Genomic DNA, 15,521 nt, shown 5'->3' with positions numbered 1-15,521 from the left:
GGAAGCAGCGAAATCACTCGGTGATTGAAAGCGGAGACAGAAGCACGAGCAGGAAGCAGGGGCGTCCCAGCGTTTTTGCTGTTTTCTCCCTTTTCGAGAGTGAAAATCTGTGGGAAAAACCCCCAGTTTGATTGCTTCACACAAAAATCAATCGAAAGCTACTCTGGACCGCAGAATTCTACACGACGAAAGTCTCTTGATTCTTTTACGCCCGGTGGATTCGAGCTAGTTAACAACCATCCGCTCTCAGCGAGAGAAAGGGCGTGTGGATTCTGGGGAGAAGCTTGGCTTCCGTGCTCTCTTTAAAAAAAAAAAAAAAAAAAAAATCTTGCATGTTGTGGTCGTGCACTTTTACTGTTTATATTTGAACAACGTCCGGAGGATTCGTGCGAAGATGGGGTGCACATTGAGCACGGAGGACAAGGCGGCCGTGGAGCGCAGTAAAATGATCGACAGGAATCTGCGGGACGACGGGGAGAAAGCCGCGAGGGAGGTCAAGTTACTTCTACTTGGTAAGAAGCGGGGAATTCGGCCAACTTTCTGAAGTAGGATAATATCAGTTCCCTAACGTCGCATTGTTGCTGACTTCAGCCATTAGCGGATGTGATCCTACAACCATTCACTGTAGGCGAAGTGAACGAAATGTAATCAGCGGGCCACTATGTAACCAGTGATCATGCATTACGTAGCTATGAGGCTAGTGCAGTTTCATACAAACCGACCAAGCTACCAGGTTGTGAAATACGAAGTGGCTAGTTTGTGTTATAGATAGATATGAGATTAATGCGAGCAATTCAGAAGACCATACAAGTCCCGATCGATGGACAACCACTAATGTATCTTCTCGAGATTTCAAACCGAAGCGTCTTTTTGAATTGGCCAACCGAACAAAGGGAACCAACGTTGCAACAGCACTGCTACAGTCGCCAGTGCCCAGGCTTTAGTGAGAAAGTCGTTGGGGCCATTAAATAACATCGCCTACTGGAGCATGGTGGACCGTTTTTAATCGCTGTTCCCCTCGCTAAATGACAGGATGGGGTGCAGATCGTACCCCTGCGGTACACGCAATTTTGAGGAATTGAGATTTGGCCTGTGGTGCATTTTCTTTTCTTTCTTTTTTCTGTGGGTGTTTATTTTCACTGGAAAGGCCACCCTCCTCGTACACTGTATATTCAGCTGGAATGAGCGTTCATGACGCATTGTTACCTGTTGATCGGGATGCATGTTGAGATGTGTATCTCGATGACGTCGCCCACATCTTACAATGTGAGGAACAGGCGATATATTTGCGGACGATTCTGGTTGTGATATTTTGACGTTCTCCTGAGACGTCATCGTTTACTCCCCTGTTGTCTAGATAACTGCAGTGTGAATGAAGTTAATTCTTGGTGTGCAAATGTATGCATACATTCGTCTTTTGCAATTGATCTATGCGTTTACCAACATTCATTTCCCTTCGTTCTTTTGTACAGGATATCTGACCACCAAATATGCCTGAGCATTTGCACGTATTGGCTACCTGCGCCGCGTAGCCTTTTGGTGTTCTGAAATGCAAATGAGAAGTGTAAGCGATGTTTTCAGTCAACACAGTAGTTTCTGTGGAGGATAATCTATTTACTGATATGTTGACTCCTGTTTCGAGTAGATTTCCGGCTAAAATAACGTAATTTGATTACATTAGCTAGCATAAGTAAATACCATAGAACATACATTATCTGCAAAGTGCTATTGGAGGAAATCCTGTATTGAGACACAATTTGCCACATGTGAACAGGAAGACGTTGAGGGCAGCGGTTCCCAACCATGTTCTCGAAGACCTACAGCTCTTTCGGTTTATTTCAACCCTAATTTGGCACGCCCGATTCTACTAATGTAGCAACTCAGTGATATCTCTAGCTGTTGAATGAGGTGTGCTTCGCTTGGGTTGGAATGAGAACCTACTTGGACAATCGATCTCCAGGAACAGGGTTGGGAACTGCAGCTTTAGGACCTCAACCGTCCCAATTCACGTTTTAAGCGGTGGGTGTGATTTGTGTGTGAGCACTCTGGGGCAACAACAGCATTCTTGTTTTGGGGCACCAAAACCCCGTGGCTGGCTCTGCATGTTAATGTAAAAAGCATTCATTCGCGGTCCGACTGCTGTTGGTATTGTGCGGCTGTGCCTTTTTGTAGCCGCAAATACTTATATTGTATTCGTTTTAAGCGATGCTCTTTTCTCAAGCGACATTCAACATGATGTGCGGACTCGCATTAACCTATCATTATTTGGCCTACGGCGAAACGGTCAAGTCTGGAGGGAGATGATTTGCGAACGTGGCCTGCAGGTGTTGGAGGGAAAAGTTGTTCTGTTTTTTAGTGTTTTGTGTTTTGGCTAATCACAAACTCAAGAATATGTACTCTGGCTGAGGTCCACTTTCAGAGAAAGGTTTCATAACAATCGTGCAAATGCCTATCACTGGGCTCAGGGTGCCATATAGATGCAACAAATTGTACCCCTTGCCAAAAAGACATCATTTTTATTGAACATTTTTGCCTTGTTAAAGGTGTTTGAGTACCCAAATGGAACATGGGGAAATTTGTTCCTTAAAGGACAAAAATGGACCTCCACTTTTTCTTCGGTGTGTGTTTAATCCTGGTCCTCGAATTCATGTGTACATTTCCTTTGGCAACCTTAATGTGCTGGTTCCTGGAGTGCAAGAATTGTGTTTGTGTTACAATGGATGGCCATTCTGTATCCATTTAAGGACTTTAAATTGGTCTGTTCAGTTGACAACCCGTTTGTTTTATTTTTTTGTAAGGCAGTAATCGATTCAATGGAGTTACAGCTGAAGCCATTCAAGTCCTAAATGGTGAAAGCAAGGCCCCCTGGGAAATGAAGTTCCCAGATACAGGGGAAATCGCAACAGGCTGAACCTGCATCACCTTAAAATGTTTGAACACATAGTTGCAGAACTCGTCTTGACTAATCTTTGGTTGGAACGAAAAACAACAAGATGCAGCGGCTCTCCTGGTCCAGAGGTTGGGAAACGCTGTTCCATGGAGTTGAGTATTCTGGGAAATTTACACATTACATTACATTTCATTAATGGCATTTGGCAGACGCTCTTATCTAGAACGACATACAGTTCACTAGACTAAGCGGGAGACAATCCTCCCCTGGAAGAATGCAGGGTTAAGGGCCTTGCTCAAGGGCCCAACGGCTGTGCGGATCTTATTGTGGCTACACTGGGGATCGAACCGCCGACCTTGCATGTCCCAGTCATGTACCTTAACCACTAGGCTACAGGCCGCCCCCCACACAAAACTAGTTTGCCCGAATGGTTTATCAACATTAAAAATTTTTTTCCAGAACTTTCCAAACCAATGGACACTGGCATGGCTAGGATTTATGGGCCCTCCTGAAAGGATTTTGCTCTTGCAATCTTTTTGGAGTTTTTGTGGGCCCCTAAAGTCATCACCCTGTTTCACCCCACTTGTGACGGCTCTGCACATTAAACTTTTGTTTACATGTCTCCATATCTTCTACCGAATAGTTAACGTATGGCCGTTTAGGCCAGGGTAGTAGTCCTGGGCCCTCTTGTTGGCATCTTACAGGAAACCGCTCTGTCAAGCTGCGACATAATGCATAGGGCAGCCTCTAGCATAGTGGTTAAGGTAAAGGACTGGGACACGCGAGGTCGGGGGTTCGATCCCCGGTGTAGCCACAATGAGATCCGCACAGCCGTTGGGCCCGTGAGCAAGGCCCTTAACCCTGCATTGCTCCAGGGGAGGATCGTCTCCTGCTTAGTCTAATCAACTGTGCGTCACTCTGGATAAGAGCGTCTGCCAAATGCCGCTAATGTAATGTAGTAATGTAGTAATGTTAAATGTAATGTTAAAATTCTCTGCTTCATATTTTTTCGTCGCGTTCGCAAATCCCTTTCCCGGAATGTGAGTGACATTCCTGCGTCTGGCGCATGCTTGGGAACGTGTTGGGTCATGTCGATCGAGCCGGCGCGTTTCTTCCCCGGTCCCGTCTGTTTACGCGCGCGGCGGCTTCTTAATTTTCCCGGTTCGGGCTTCTTAAAATTCCGAACCACTCGAACAATGGAAAGGGGCCGCGTCGGACGCGGTTTTCGTTTATGTTCCTCTTATCTGCGAGGTGCACTTTGACCCCCGGGCCGGCGGTCTCCTCTCCCCTTCCGCGGCCGTGACGTTTGAGCGTGAGCCGTTGCCGGGCAACACGGATATCCCGCTGGAAGAGCCTGTTGGGAGGGGAGGCGCAGTCCGGAGGAAATGGAGGCTGCTCCGAGGAGCCTGGCCACATTAAATATTGAGCCGCGGCGGGTTTGTTACCGCTGGAGCGCGGCCGACGTGCCCGGCGCTCCGGTGTCGTACCGCACGCGGCTGTGGGCCAATCGGCACGCTCGCCCGCTGCTCGTACCGCGCGCCGTGCGGGTTTCAGCTGACAAAACTGAGGCTGCTGTTTTGTAACCAGCTTGCGGTTTTGAACGTCACGTTGCTGTCCGCTCTGATGGCTGCTCCGTGCTGCTGCTCTGACGGCTGCTCCACACAGCTGCTCTGACCACTGCTCCACACTGCTGCTGCTGACCGCTGCTCCACAGAGAGACAGAGAGACACAGAGAGAGACACAGAGAGAGACACAGAGAGAGACACAGAGAGAGACACAGAGACAGAGACAGAGACAGAGACAGAGACAGAGAGAGAGACAGAGAGAGAGACAGAGAGAGAGACAGAGAGAGACGCAGAGAGAGACAATAATGTAAGAAGGCATCTCCAGACAGCAGCACTGATGCAGATCACAGTGCTAATTCCTGTGTAGCGTTTATGCTTAACGAAGCACAAGAGGCTCCCTCTCGCTAACCGAGCGCGCCGTTCAGGGACCGACCGTTTGTCTGCGCGCCAAGCTTAATTACTGAACCCGTTTTTCATCATTCTGAGCACACACACACGCACACGCGCGCACACGCGCGCCCCGACAGGCCGCTCACACGCGGGGCCGCTCCTTGGTCCTTGGCCAACCGATACGACGAGCCTGTTCCGCGGAGAGACAGACGAGGGGAATGCCAAGTAGGTCTGCCGTAGTCTGAACGTATCCGTCACGTGATCGCGGCGCTTTCAGCCGTAGAGGAGCCTGTTTGTCCCCCGAAAGACGCAACACGCGAATACAGAGCGGCGTGGCGTAAGAAATCCAGTTTTTTCTTCTTCTTTTTTTTTTGCCCATTGCTCGGCAGACCACCCCTCCCGGAGTTGCCGGAATGGACTCATCCGCGGCAGCCGGAGTCTCCCATTGGTCCAGTCCACACGCCGGGTCGTCACGCACTGCGTTTGATTGGAGCACGGAATGCCAGTCACAGGGAACGGGCCATCCTTTCTAAGGCCCTACAGGCACATTTAGTTAAACTTCCCTTTCTATCCTGAACTATGAGCGTTTGTCATTATATCATGTTTGACTCAGGAGTTGTGTATAAAGCATTAGGCTTATGTCCAATCCTTATTCTTAAAGTCAGACCGTGGGAGAGAATATGTTTTGTGTTTATTTATCCATTCATGCATAAGCTAGATTTATCTGTGAAACCCCCTTCGGTGATTTTGGGTTAGCTCAGACAAGCATGTGCTTTCTTCTGGACGACGTTCTGCTGATTGTTTTCAGATTAGAAATTATTTCTCTGTTGTACCCAGAGGACAGCCCCTCCCCCTCCCTCTATAGTCGGGTTCCTCCTGAGATTTCTTCTTTTCAGGGACTCTGTTTTGTTGCTTCCGCATCACGCATTTTCTCCCCACTGAGGAGTTTTATATACATTTTATTATTATTATTAGTGTTATTTTGGGCTTCATGGCTGGTGTTGTACCCTTTTTTCTTCCCTTCTGGTACTCTGTGAAGCGTCTGTGACTGTAAAGCGCTGTGAAAATGTAACCCTCACCCGCGCTCCACCGCCCACCAGAAGGGGGCGCTGGCGAGCATCAACGCACCGCCCACGGCATCGGCATGTCCCTCCCACGGGGGCCCGTTAGCAGTCCGCGTTTAGCGCCCGTTAGCAGCCCGCGTTTAGCGCCCGTCATCCCCCACCGCGGGGACTCGAGAGGCGCGAGTGGCTTAATTAAAATCGGGCGTTCTCCGCGGACGCCTCTTTAGGAAACGCGCGGTCCCTAACGGCGTGTCCGCGTTCCCCCCTGGGGACCTCGCTGCGTGTGCTGCTGTTTCTTACTGCCAATCACTGGGTCCCTTCCTGGTGTTGCAAAAGTTTACCGTTATACCTGTACGCCACTTGCTAGGCTGTCTTTTAACAAATGGTTGTGCGCCAGCTTTCGTTTCGGGTTGGGGTCAGTTTCGGGTTGGCAACAGTCGACAAACCGCACGTGTGTCAACCTCACCTGTAGTAGAGATCTGGCCTTGTTAAGACTCATCTCCCGGAAACGTATGAAATCTGTTCGATATGCCCATAAATCTTCCTGCCCCAATCTTAAGTTTATCATCACACAAGACCTGCCTTAACTACGCAGTTGTTTTGGGCGACATACACACCCTTTGCTATGCTTTAATGAGTTTTCAGGCGTATTGGAACCTATGTAAAACGAAAAGTGCGAACCCTGCCGTCTGGTGGTCGTCTCTGTCTGTCGATTCTCCCTTCACTCACTCGATCTTTCTCTCCCTCTCTCCCTCTCTTTTCTCTCTCAGGTGCTGGAGAGTCGGGGAAAAGCACGATCGTGAAACAGATGAAGTAAGTGTCCCTCCTCCTGTGTTCGAATGCGTTCCATCCACCCTCTGATTCACTCTGGCTACTTTCTAAAATGGATTCCATGGTTGTAATGATGGGGTGGGCTCCCATTATCACCTGAAACTTTGATAAACCTGGATTTTTTGCGTGTCAAGGGTTTCAAAAACACATTTTCTAAGATAAATCTACAGAGCGGACCTTGCTGATCCTTGCTCGTGGCGTTGGAAGCGTCCTCTCCATTTCATTTGGGATCAAAGCCCAGGTTATAAAAAGCTGAAGGCGATTTTTTGAAGAGTTTTTGAAGTCCTCCCAGGAAACTCCCAGGAGTGTGTTTGAGGGGGCTGGGGCTGCTCGTCTTCCTGGCTGTATTGGCTTTGGAGGAACAGAGTGTGTTGCTTTCGCTTTTTGTTTTATTGGCTAACCAGTTAGCTTGGTGTACGTTGGAATGCACTTGTGTCTTTGTGTGTCGTCATGCAGGCGTGTCTGTGTGCGTGTCTGTGTGCGTGTCTGTGTGCGTGTCTGTGTGCGTGTCTGTGTGCGTGTCTGTGTGCGTGTCTGTCTGTGTGTGTGTGTGGTTTGTCCTGTTTGATCTCTCTTTCACGATTGTCCATGAGGCAGGGTACTCGGAGGAGGTGTGTGTAATGTGTGTGTAATGTGTGTGTGGGTGCGTGTGGGTGCGTGCGTGCGTGTGTATCGGTGTGTATGTGTATGTAACGTGTGTGTGTGTATCGGTGTGTATGTGTATGTAACGTGTGTGTGTGTATCGGCGTGTATGTGTATGTAACGTGTGTGTGTGTGTATCGGTGTGTACGTGTATGTAACGTGTGTGTGTGTGTATCGGTGTGTACGTGTATGTAACGTGTGTGTGTGTGTTCTCTCTCTCAGGATTATCCACGAGGCGGGGTACTCAGAGGAGGAGTGTAAGCAGTACAAGGCGGTGGTCTACAGCAACACCATCCAGTCCATCATCGCCATCATCCGCGCCATGGGCCGCCTCAAGATCGACTTCAACGACGCGGCAAGAGCGGTGAGTGTGCTCGTGGGACCACCCCATTCTACACACGCACGCTCTAAAGGTGACGATGATGATGATGATGATGGTGATAGGCCTCGCTGTGGGCCTTCAGGAGAGGTTAGGCAGTGCGTGGTGTTGTCATGGGGATGATGCTAATGCTGATGGTGATGATGGTGAACGTTGTCTTCGGTGGGACAATGCTAGGCATCCATTTGCGTCGCCGCGGTTACGGCGACGGCCGTGGCGCCCGCTCGAGATGTGACGCGGAGAGCTCTCGTCGTCACGGCGATGTGCGTTTGTCGCCTGGGCGACGAGTGGTCGCTGCGGTGTTGTGCTGCTATGCTGAGGACTGAGATGATGATGATGATTTGGCGTCTCTTCCTCCCCAGGACGACGCCAGGCAGCTGTTTGTCCTGGCGGGCTCGGCGGAGGAGGGCTTCATGACGGCGGAGTTGGCGGGGGTCATCAAGCGGCTGTGGAAGGACGCCGGCGTGCAGGCCTGCTTCGCCCGCTCACGAGAGTACCAGCTCAACGACTCGGCTGCGTAGTGAGTGACCGCCTGACCAGCACTTACCGTTTCTACAGCCTGACCAGCACTTACCGTTTCTACAGCCTGACCAGCACTTACCGTTTCTACAGCCTGACCAGCACTTACCGTTTCTACAGCCTGACCAGCACTTACCGTTTCTACAGCCTGACCTGAACTTACCGTTTCTACAGTCTGACCAGCACTTACCGTTTCTACAGCCTGACCAGCACTTACCGTTTCTACAGCCTGACCAGCACTCACCGTTTCTACAGCCTGACCAGCACTTACCGTTTCTACAGCCTGACCAGCACTTACCGTTTCTACAGCCTGACCAGCACTTACCGGTTCTACAGCCTGACCAGCACTTACCGTTTCTACAGCCTGACCAGAACTTACCGTTTCTACAGCCTGACCAGCACTTACCGTTTCTACAGCCTGACCAGCACTTACCGTTTCTACAGCCTGACCAGCACTTACCGTTTCTACAGCCTGACCAGCACTTACCGTTTCTACAGTCTGACCAGCACTTACCGTTTCTACAGTCTGACCAGCACTTACCGTTTCTACAGCCTGACCAGGACTTACCGTTTCTACAGCCTGACCAGCACTTACCGTTTCTACAGCCTGACCAGCACTTACCGTTTCTACAGTCTGACCAGCACTTACCGTTTCTACAGCCTGACCAGCACTTACCGTTTCTACAGCCTGACCAGCACTTACCGTTTCTACAGCCTGACCAGCACTTACCGTTTCTACAGCCTGACCAGCACTTACCGTTTCTACAGCCTGACCAGCACTTACCGTTTCTACAGCCTGACCAGCACTTACCGTTTCTACAACCAGCTACAGTCTGACGAACCCCAGTCCTGGGTCAGATACGTAATTGTTTTGGACTCAAATACTTTTCTGCGCTTTACTGAGCTTGTCCGATGTATTGGGACTGATTTAAATGCACTCAAAAAGTGCAAACCCCACCTTCTGGTCGGCTAAATTGCACCAGGTAAGATCAATTGAGCACCGAAAAGTATAGAATGCAAAACAGTTGCATTAGTTCAGCCAGGTCTGATCGACACTGTTCGTTTCTACCAACTGCTTCAGTCACAAACACTGATCGTCTATAAACTCTATGCCAATCACACAAACACTGATCATCTATACAGCCTGCTGCAGTCTCTTAAACGCTACTCGAAGAAAGGAGGAAAGTCCCAAAGTCTTTTGTGGCTGATTGAGTAACCACTACAGAAAACAAACACGCGCAAAACAGAGCAGGGATACTTCAATCTGGTCAATCATACTTCCCCTTCTGATTTCGGCTTATGTCACCGATTGGCCACAGCTGCCACGCACCTAATGTTTCAGGTTTAAACCGGTCCCTGATTGGTTGAGATGAATGGAAACCGGCAGCGCTAGTGGTCTTCAGGGCCAGATTTGTAGCCAGTTACGAAATAAATCCCCCCCCCCCCCCCCCAAAAAAAATCTAAGTATCCATGCGTGCAATTTGGGACCTGTAGGACCTGATGTTGGATACGACTCGTTGTGACATATGAGACCCTTCTCATCCTGCTGCCTTGCGCGCACTGTCCACACTTCCTGCTGAACGGGGGTTGCGACATCGGTGAAATGTGCACGGTGTGATCACGCCTCGCAGAAGGGGAAGCTTGTTGCAGAGAGAGAGGGAGAGAGAGAGAGAGCGTGAGAGAGAGAGAGCGGGGGGGGGGGGATGGTCTGTGTGTTTGTTTGTTTGTTTGTCTCTGTATTTGTGTGTTTGTGTCTCTGTCTCTCTCTCTCTCTCTCTGTGTCTCTCTCTGTCTCTCTCTCTGTGTCTCTCTCTGTGTCTCTCTCTGTGTCTCTCTCTGTGTCTCTCTCTGTGTCTCTCTCTGTGTCTCTCTCTCTGTGCCTCTCTCTCTGTGCCTCTCTCTCTGTGTATGCGTATGTGTCTGTGTCTGTATGTGTGTTTGTGTCTGTGTGTCTGTGTGTCTGTGTGTCTGTGTGTCTGTGTCTGTGTACGTCTGTGTGTGTGTGTCTCTGTGTGTCTCTCTCTGTGTGTCTCTCTCTGTGTGTCTCTCTCTGTGTGTCTCTCTCTCTGTGTGTGTGTGTGTGTGTGTGTGTGTGTGTGTCTCTCTCTCTCTGTGTGTGTGTCTCTCTGTGTGTCTCTCTGTGTGTCTCTCTGTGTGTCTCTCTGTGTGTCTCTCTGTGTGTCTCTCTGTGTGTCTCTCTGTGTGTCTGTGTCTCTGTGTGTGTCTGTATGTGTGTGTGTGTGTGTGTGTGTGTGTGTTTGTGTCTCTGTGTCTGTATGTGTGTGTGTCTCTGTGTGTCTCTGTGTGTCTCTCTCTGTCTCTGTGTGTCTCTCTCTGTCTCTCTCTGTCTCTCTCTGTCTCTCTCTGTCTCTCTCTGTCTCTCTCTGTCTCTCTGCGTGTCTCTCTGCGTGTCTCTGCGTGTCTCCATGCCTCCTGCTCTGTCGCTGACACCCCCGTTCCTCTCACAGCTACCTGAACGACCTGGACAGGATATCCCACGCCGCCTACATCCCCACGCAGCAGGACGTCCTGAGGACCCGGGTCAAGACCACCGGCATCGTGGAGACGCACTTCACCTTCAAGGACCTGCACTTCAAGTGCGTCTGTCCGTCTTTTATAATCCACGTACACCCCCGCGGTCTAACAGTTTGAGAGCTGTATGTTTGCTAGAGCCTTTTAAAACGTACTTGCACCCCGCAGTCTTAACAGCGTGAGAGCAGAACCATAAATCGTCTCTCTCTATCTGAGGCAGCAGTGGTTTATTTTTAGCTTTCAATTTAATTTTTTTAAATGAATAAAAAAAAGAAATCTATTTTTAAATATTACTCATTTGGCAGACGGCCGTCTCCAAAGCAACGCGCCGTGACATTGCGATGATGTATTGAGCGAATATCGTGACGGGAATGCAAAAATGAGGCCATCGCTGCTGAGCGACAAGTGAAAGATGCAATTAAAATTCCTTTTGTAAAAGTAAAAGAAAAAAATACAAGCCTCATTTGAATCGCGATGCAAATGTTGCTAATGCTAACGCAGGGAGATGGTTGTTCCTCAAATAATGGTTTCGGGCCCTGAAAGTCTGAGGCGAGAGAACTTCAGAACCTCTCAATGTCCAAGGCTATCCTCTGTGGCGATTGCTTTAATGCTCCAGTTATGAAGCCAAACACTGCGGGCCCCATATTTGGGGTCTGGAAAAGGGGCGCACCTCTAGCCCAGTGGTACCCAACCCTGTCCCTGGAGATCTACAGTCCTGGAGGTTTTCATGTCAACCAAGACTTGGCAAGATCTGACTCAACTAATAAACTGCTCAACATCATCTCTAGCTGTTTGAATGTGGTGTGGCTTTGTTAGGGTTGGAGTGAAAACCTACAGGACGGTAGATCTCCAGGAACAGGGTTGGGCAGCCCTGCTCTAGCTGTTGAATGAGGTGTGGCTTTGTTAGGGTTGGAGTGAAACCTACAGGACGGTAGATCTCCAGGAACAGGGTTGGGCAGCCCTGCTCTAGCTGTTTGACTGAGGTGTGCTTTGTTAGGGTTGGAGTGAAAACCTACAGGACGGTAGATCTCCAGGAACAGGGTTGGGCAGCCCTGCTCTAGCTGTTTGAATGAGGTGTGCTTTGTTAGGGTTGGTGTGAACCTATCGGACAGGTAGATCCTCAGGAACAAGGGTTGGCTCTATCCTTGCCCTCGCCTTGGGAGGTAGACTCTAGTTCACAGCTTCTTTGTCTGGCTAAACGGTTCTCCGTCCGGGAGCTTCACACCTACGATTGAGGTGGAAAGAACTAAAAACGGTTACTCTACGGTGATGAGCCAAGGAGCCATTTTTTTCCTGAGAGTTGTACTGACACGGTCTGAAAAATTGTGTGGAATCGGGGAAACCCTTCGCGCACTGAATCGCGTCTGCGCGAACATGACAGTTTCTAAGCATTCGGGTGTGGCGCTCCTCCTCCAGGATGTTCGACGTGGGAGGCCAGAGGTCGGAGAGGAAGAAGTGGATCCACTGCTTCGAGGGCGTGACGGCCATCATCTTCTGCGTGGCGCTGAGCGACTACGACCTGGTGCTGGCTGAGGACGAGGAGATGGTGAGCCCCGTTTTCCCCCATGATGCACCTCTTTAGAAAACCCCACGGGCCCACAGCCTGATCCTGAACTAAATCTTGAATTCGAGGCAAACCGAAACTTGTTTTCGGTTTTTTTGCGGGGCTCTGGCTTGGTCTGAGCCAATTTTCCCCTGTCCCATTTCCTTACAATGCAGCTGTGTCTGTGTGAAAGGCACTGCACAATTGAAGCTGAAAGCAATTGAATTAAATGTTTGTAAATGTACAGGCTAACCAGCCCGATGATTGACATAATCTTTCCTTGCGCTGGCCGATAGTCTAAGATGACAAACTTCATTTGGTGGAACAAAATATCTTGTGCTTGCCCATATAGGACTGTAGACCAGGGCTAGGCAACCCTGGTCTAGGAGTGTCAGAGATGTTCCTGTTTTTTTTACTCCAACCTAAAACCTTGGGGTGAAACTCACCTGCCCTTGGGCCGTTTCTCCACCCAGAACCGAATGCACGAGAGCATGAAGCTCTTCGACAGCATTTGCAACAACAAGTGGTTCACCGACACCTCCATCATCCTGTTCCTCAACAAGAAGGACCTTTTCGAGGAGAAGATCAAGAGAAGCCCGCTGACCATCTGCTACCCAGAGTACACGGGTAAGAAGCGCTCCCCAACACCCCCTCCCTCCACCGAAATGAAGCAAACGGCTGGGATTAGAAACTTTCCTTTTTTTTTTTGAAATTAATGTAGCAAATTTATATCATATCATATATTATATATTTATATATAATATTATACATATATTTATATTATATCATTTAAACCCCTTTTGAGTTGGTTGAATGAGTTGAGCTGGTTGAGTGAGTTTGTTCTTTGAGCGGACACGCTAGTTGGCTAGTTGAGGGAGCTGGTTGGTTGGTTGAGCAAATGTGCAAGTTGCTTGGTTGGGTTGAGCAAGTTTGGTTGGTTGGTTGGTTGAGCGAGTTGCTTGGTTGGTTGAGCGAGTTGCTTGGTTGGTTGAGCGAGTTGTTTGGTTGGTTGAGTGAGTTGCTTGGTTGGTTGAGTGAGTTGCTTGGTTGGTTGGTTGGTTGAGCGAGTTGCTTGGTTGGTTGAGTGAGTTGCTTGATTGCTTGGTTGGTTGAGCGAGTTGGTTGGTTGGTTGAGTGAGTTGCTTGATTGCTTGGTTGGTTGAGTGAGTTGCTTGATTGCTTGGTTGGTTGAGTGAGTTGCTTGATTGGTTGAGCGAGTTGGTTGGTTGGTTGAGTGAGTTGCTTGATTGCTTGGTTGGTTGAGTGAGTTGCTTGATTGCTTGGTTGGTTGAGTGAGTTGCTTGATTGCTTGGTTGGTTGAGTGAGTTGCTTGATTGCTTGGTTGGTTGAGCGAGTTGGTTGGTGTGCTCAGTGAGTTCGCTGGTTGGTTGAGCGAGTTGGTTGGTAGGTTGATTGAGCATGCAAGTTGGTTGGTAAGTTGAGCGAGCCAGTTAGCTTAGTGAGTGAATGAGCGAGGTGTCCCATTAAACATCACGACCGGACTCTCTCGGCTCAGGGTCCAACACGTACGAGGAGGCCGCGGCCTACATCCAGTGTCAGTTCGAGGACCTGAACAAGAGGAAAGACACCAAGGAGATATACACCCACTTCACCTGCGCCACCGACACCAAGAACGTGCAGTTCGTCTTCGACGCCGTCACCGACGTCATCATCAAGAACAACCTGAAGGACTGCGGCCTGTTCTAGAGCCTTTTTACGGTAAGACGCGTCGCGATGCAGTTGCCTCATCAACTTTTTTGATAGAGCTGGCGACTTTTCAAGCCCCGCCCAGTAACTTATTTTCCCCTAAAAGCGATACAATTACATATTGGCAACTTCCACAAACCTGCTCTGGCCATATGTTTTTTATTTAATGTCATCCAGTATGTTTTTTTGTTTTTTTAAGAACATTATTCTGATACATCTAATATCTTGGTTCTTAACTGATATATAATTTACATAATGTGTTGCAGGGCGGCACGGATGGTGCAGTGGGTAGCACTGCCGCCTCACAGCAAGGAGGTCCTGGGTTCGAATCCCCGTCGGCCGGGGCCTCTCTGTGCGGAGTTTGCATGTTCTCCCCGTGTCTGCGTGGGTTTCCTCCGGGTACTCCGGTTTCCTCCCACAGTCCAAAGACATGCACGTTAGGCTGATTGGAGAGTCTAAATTGCCCGTAGGTATGAGTGTGTGAGTGAATGGTGTGTGTGCCCTGCGATAGACTGGCGACCTGTCCAGGGTGTATTCCTGCCTTTCGCCCAATGTATGCTGGGATAGGCTCCAGCCCCCTGCGACCCTGATCAGGATAAGCGGGTTCAGATAATGGATGGATAATGTGTTGCACATAATACCCACCGCCCGAAACAATGATGTCACTGTGAAGTTCACCTACTTTTCCCCAGACATCCGTGGAGGCCATTTCAGGAAGTGAAAACCTTCAGTTCTGGCATGCAAATTGTGATTGTGACAGAACCCAATGACATCGTCGTTGTTGATGAAAGATGTGGCTTTGAGCACATGAAGTACCAGTCATACCAATCATTGCGAGACGGAACATGCCCCATTACAAGTGATGTTCCTCTCGCTGTAATTTCACTAGAAACATCCGATTGACACGAGTGTTAATGAGTAACTGTTACTGTTTTTTCTATCTTATTTTTTATTTTATTTTTACACAGGAGCTGAAGAAACCAACCCGATGTGCGTTTCCCGGGGGGGATCGACTTGCATAAGGAAAATCGACCAATCATGGACCAGTACTGTACTATATACCGGTTTTATAGGTTTATTTATGTGTTTTTCTTTTTTTCTTTTCTTTTTTTTCTTTTGGTTTTGTTTGTTTTTGGTCTTTGGACATTTTAAGATGAAGCTTAGAGAACTTTTGTATAGGATGTTGTATAGTAACTCTTGTAATTGTTGTTGGCTTCTCCCCCCCCCCCCCCCACCCCACACACAATTTTTTTTTTTTTTTTTTTTTAAGAAATTTTAATTTGTTCTGTTTTTTTTCCTGCCTTTTAAAAATGTTTTCCCCAAAAGTCGCCATGGTGGAAATATTTCCGTGACCGGAGTTGGCAGGGAGAGAGCGGATTTGGCCTGAGTCTAGTTTTTAGGTATTTGTGCCTTTTCGCATGGTCTTTCACAGTACTTGTTAATGCATCGTTTTGCCTGC

The 15,521-nt window shown here is 48.9% G+C and overlaps 1 protein-coding gene across 1 annotated transcript; it reads left to right on the top strand.

The window, feature by feature from the left end:
- Nucleotides 1–15,297, top strand: gnai1 (guanine nucleotide binding protein (G protein), alpha inhibiting activity polypeptide 1). Its single transcript, XM_061229054.1, has 9 exons — nucleotides 1–512; nucleotides 6,680–6,722; nucleotides 7,605–7,746; nucleotides 8,124–8,281; nucleotides 10,749–10,877; nucleotides 12,229–12,358; nucleotides 12,829–12,982; nucleotides 13,872–14,074; nucleotides 15,031–15,297. Exons 1-8 carry the CDS (start codon nucleotides 395–397, stop codon nucleotides 14,060–14,062), a joined length of 1,065 nt encoding a protein of 354 aa, XP_061085038.1. The 5' UTR covers nucleotides 1–394; the 3' UTR covers nucleotides 14,063–14,074; nucleotides 15,031–15,297.
- The last annotated feature ends 224 nt before the right edge of the window (nucleotides 15,298–15,521 follow it).

This window comes from Conger conger, chromosome 19 (genome assembly GCF_963514075.1).
Source record: "Conger conger chromosome 19, fConCon1.1, whole genome shotgun sequence".
Classification (NCBI taxonomy): domain Eukaryota; kingdom Metazoa; phylum Chordata; class Actinopteri; order Anguilliformes; family Congridae; genus Conger; species Conger conger.
This window is presented reverse-complemented; position numbering and strand designations above follow the sequence as displayed.

Excerpts from the sequence above, each read along its gene's own strand:
- gnai1 (XM_061229054.1), top strand. The coding sequence starts at position 395 with ATGGGGTGCACATTGAGCACGGAGGACAAGGCGGCCGTGGAGCGCAGT. Across the intron at positions 7,747-8,123 it reads TCAACGACGCGGCAAGAGCG|GACGACGCCAGGCAGCTGTT; the intron begins GTGAGTGTGCTC and ends CTTCCTCCCCAG. Across the intron at positions 10,878-12,228 it reads TTCAAGGACCTGCACTTCAA|GATGTTCGACGTGGGAGGCC; the intron begins GTGCGTCTGTCC and ends CTCCTCCTCCAG.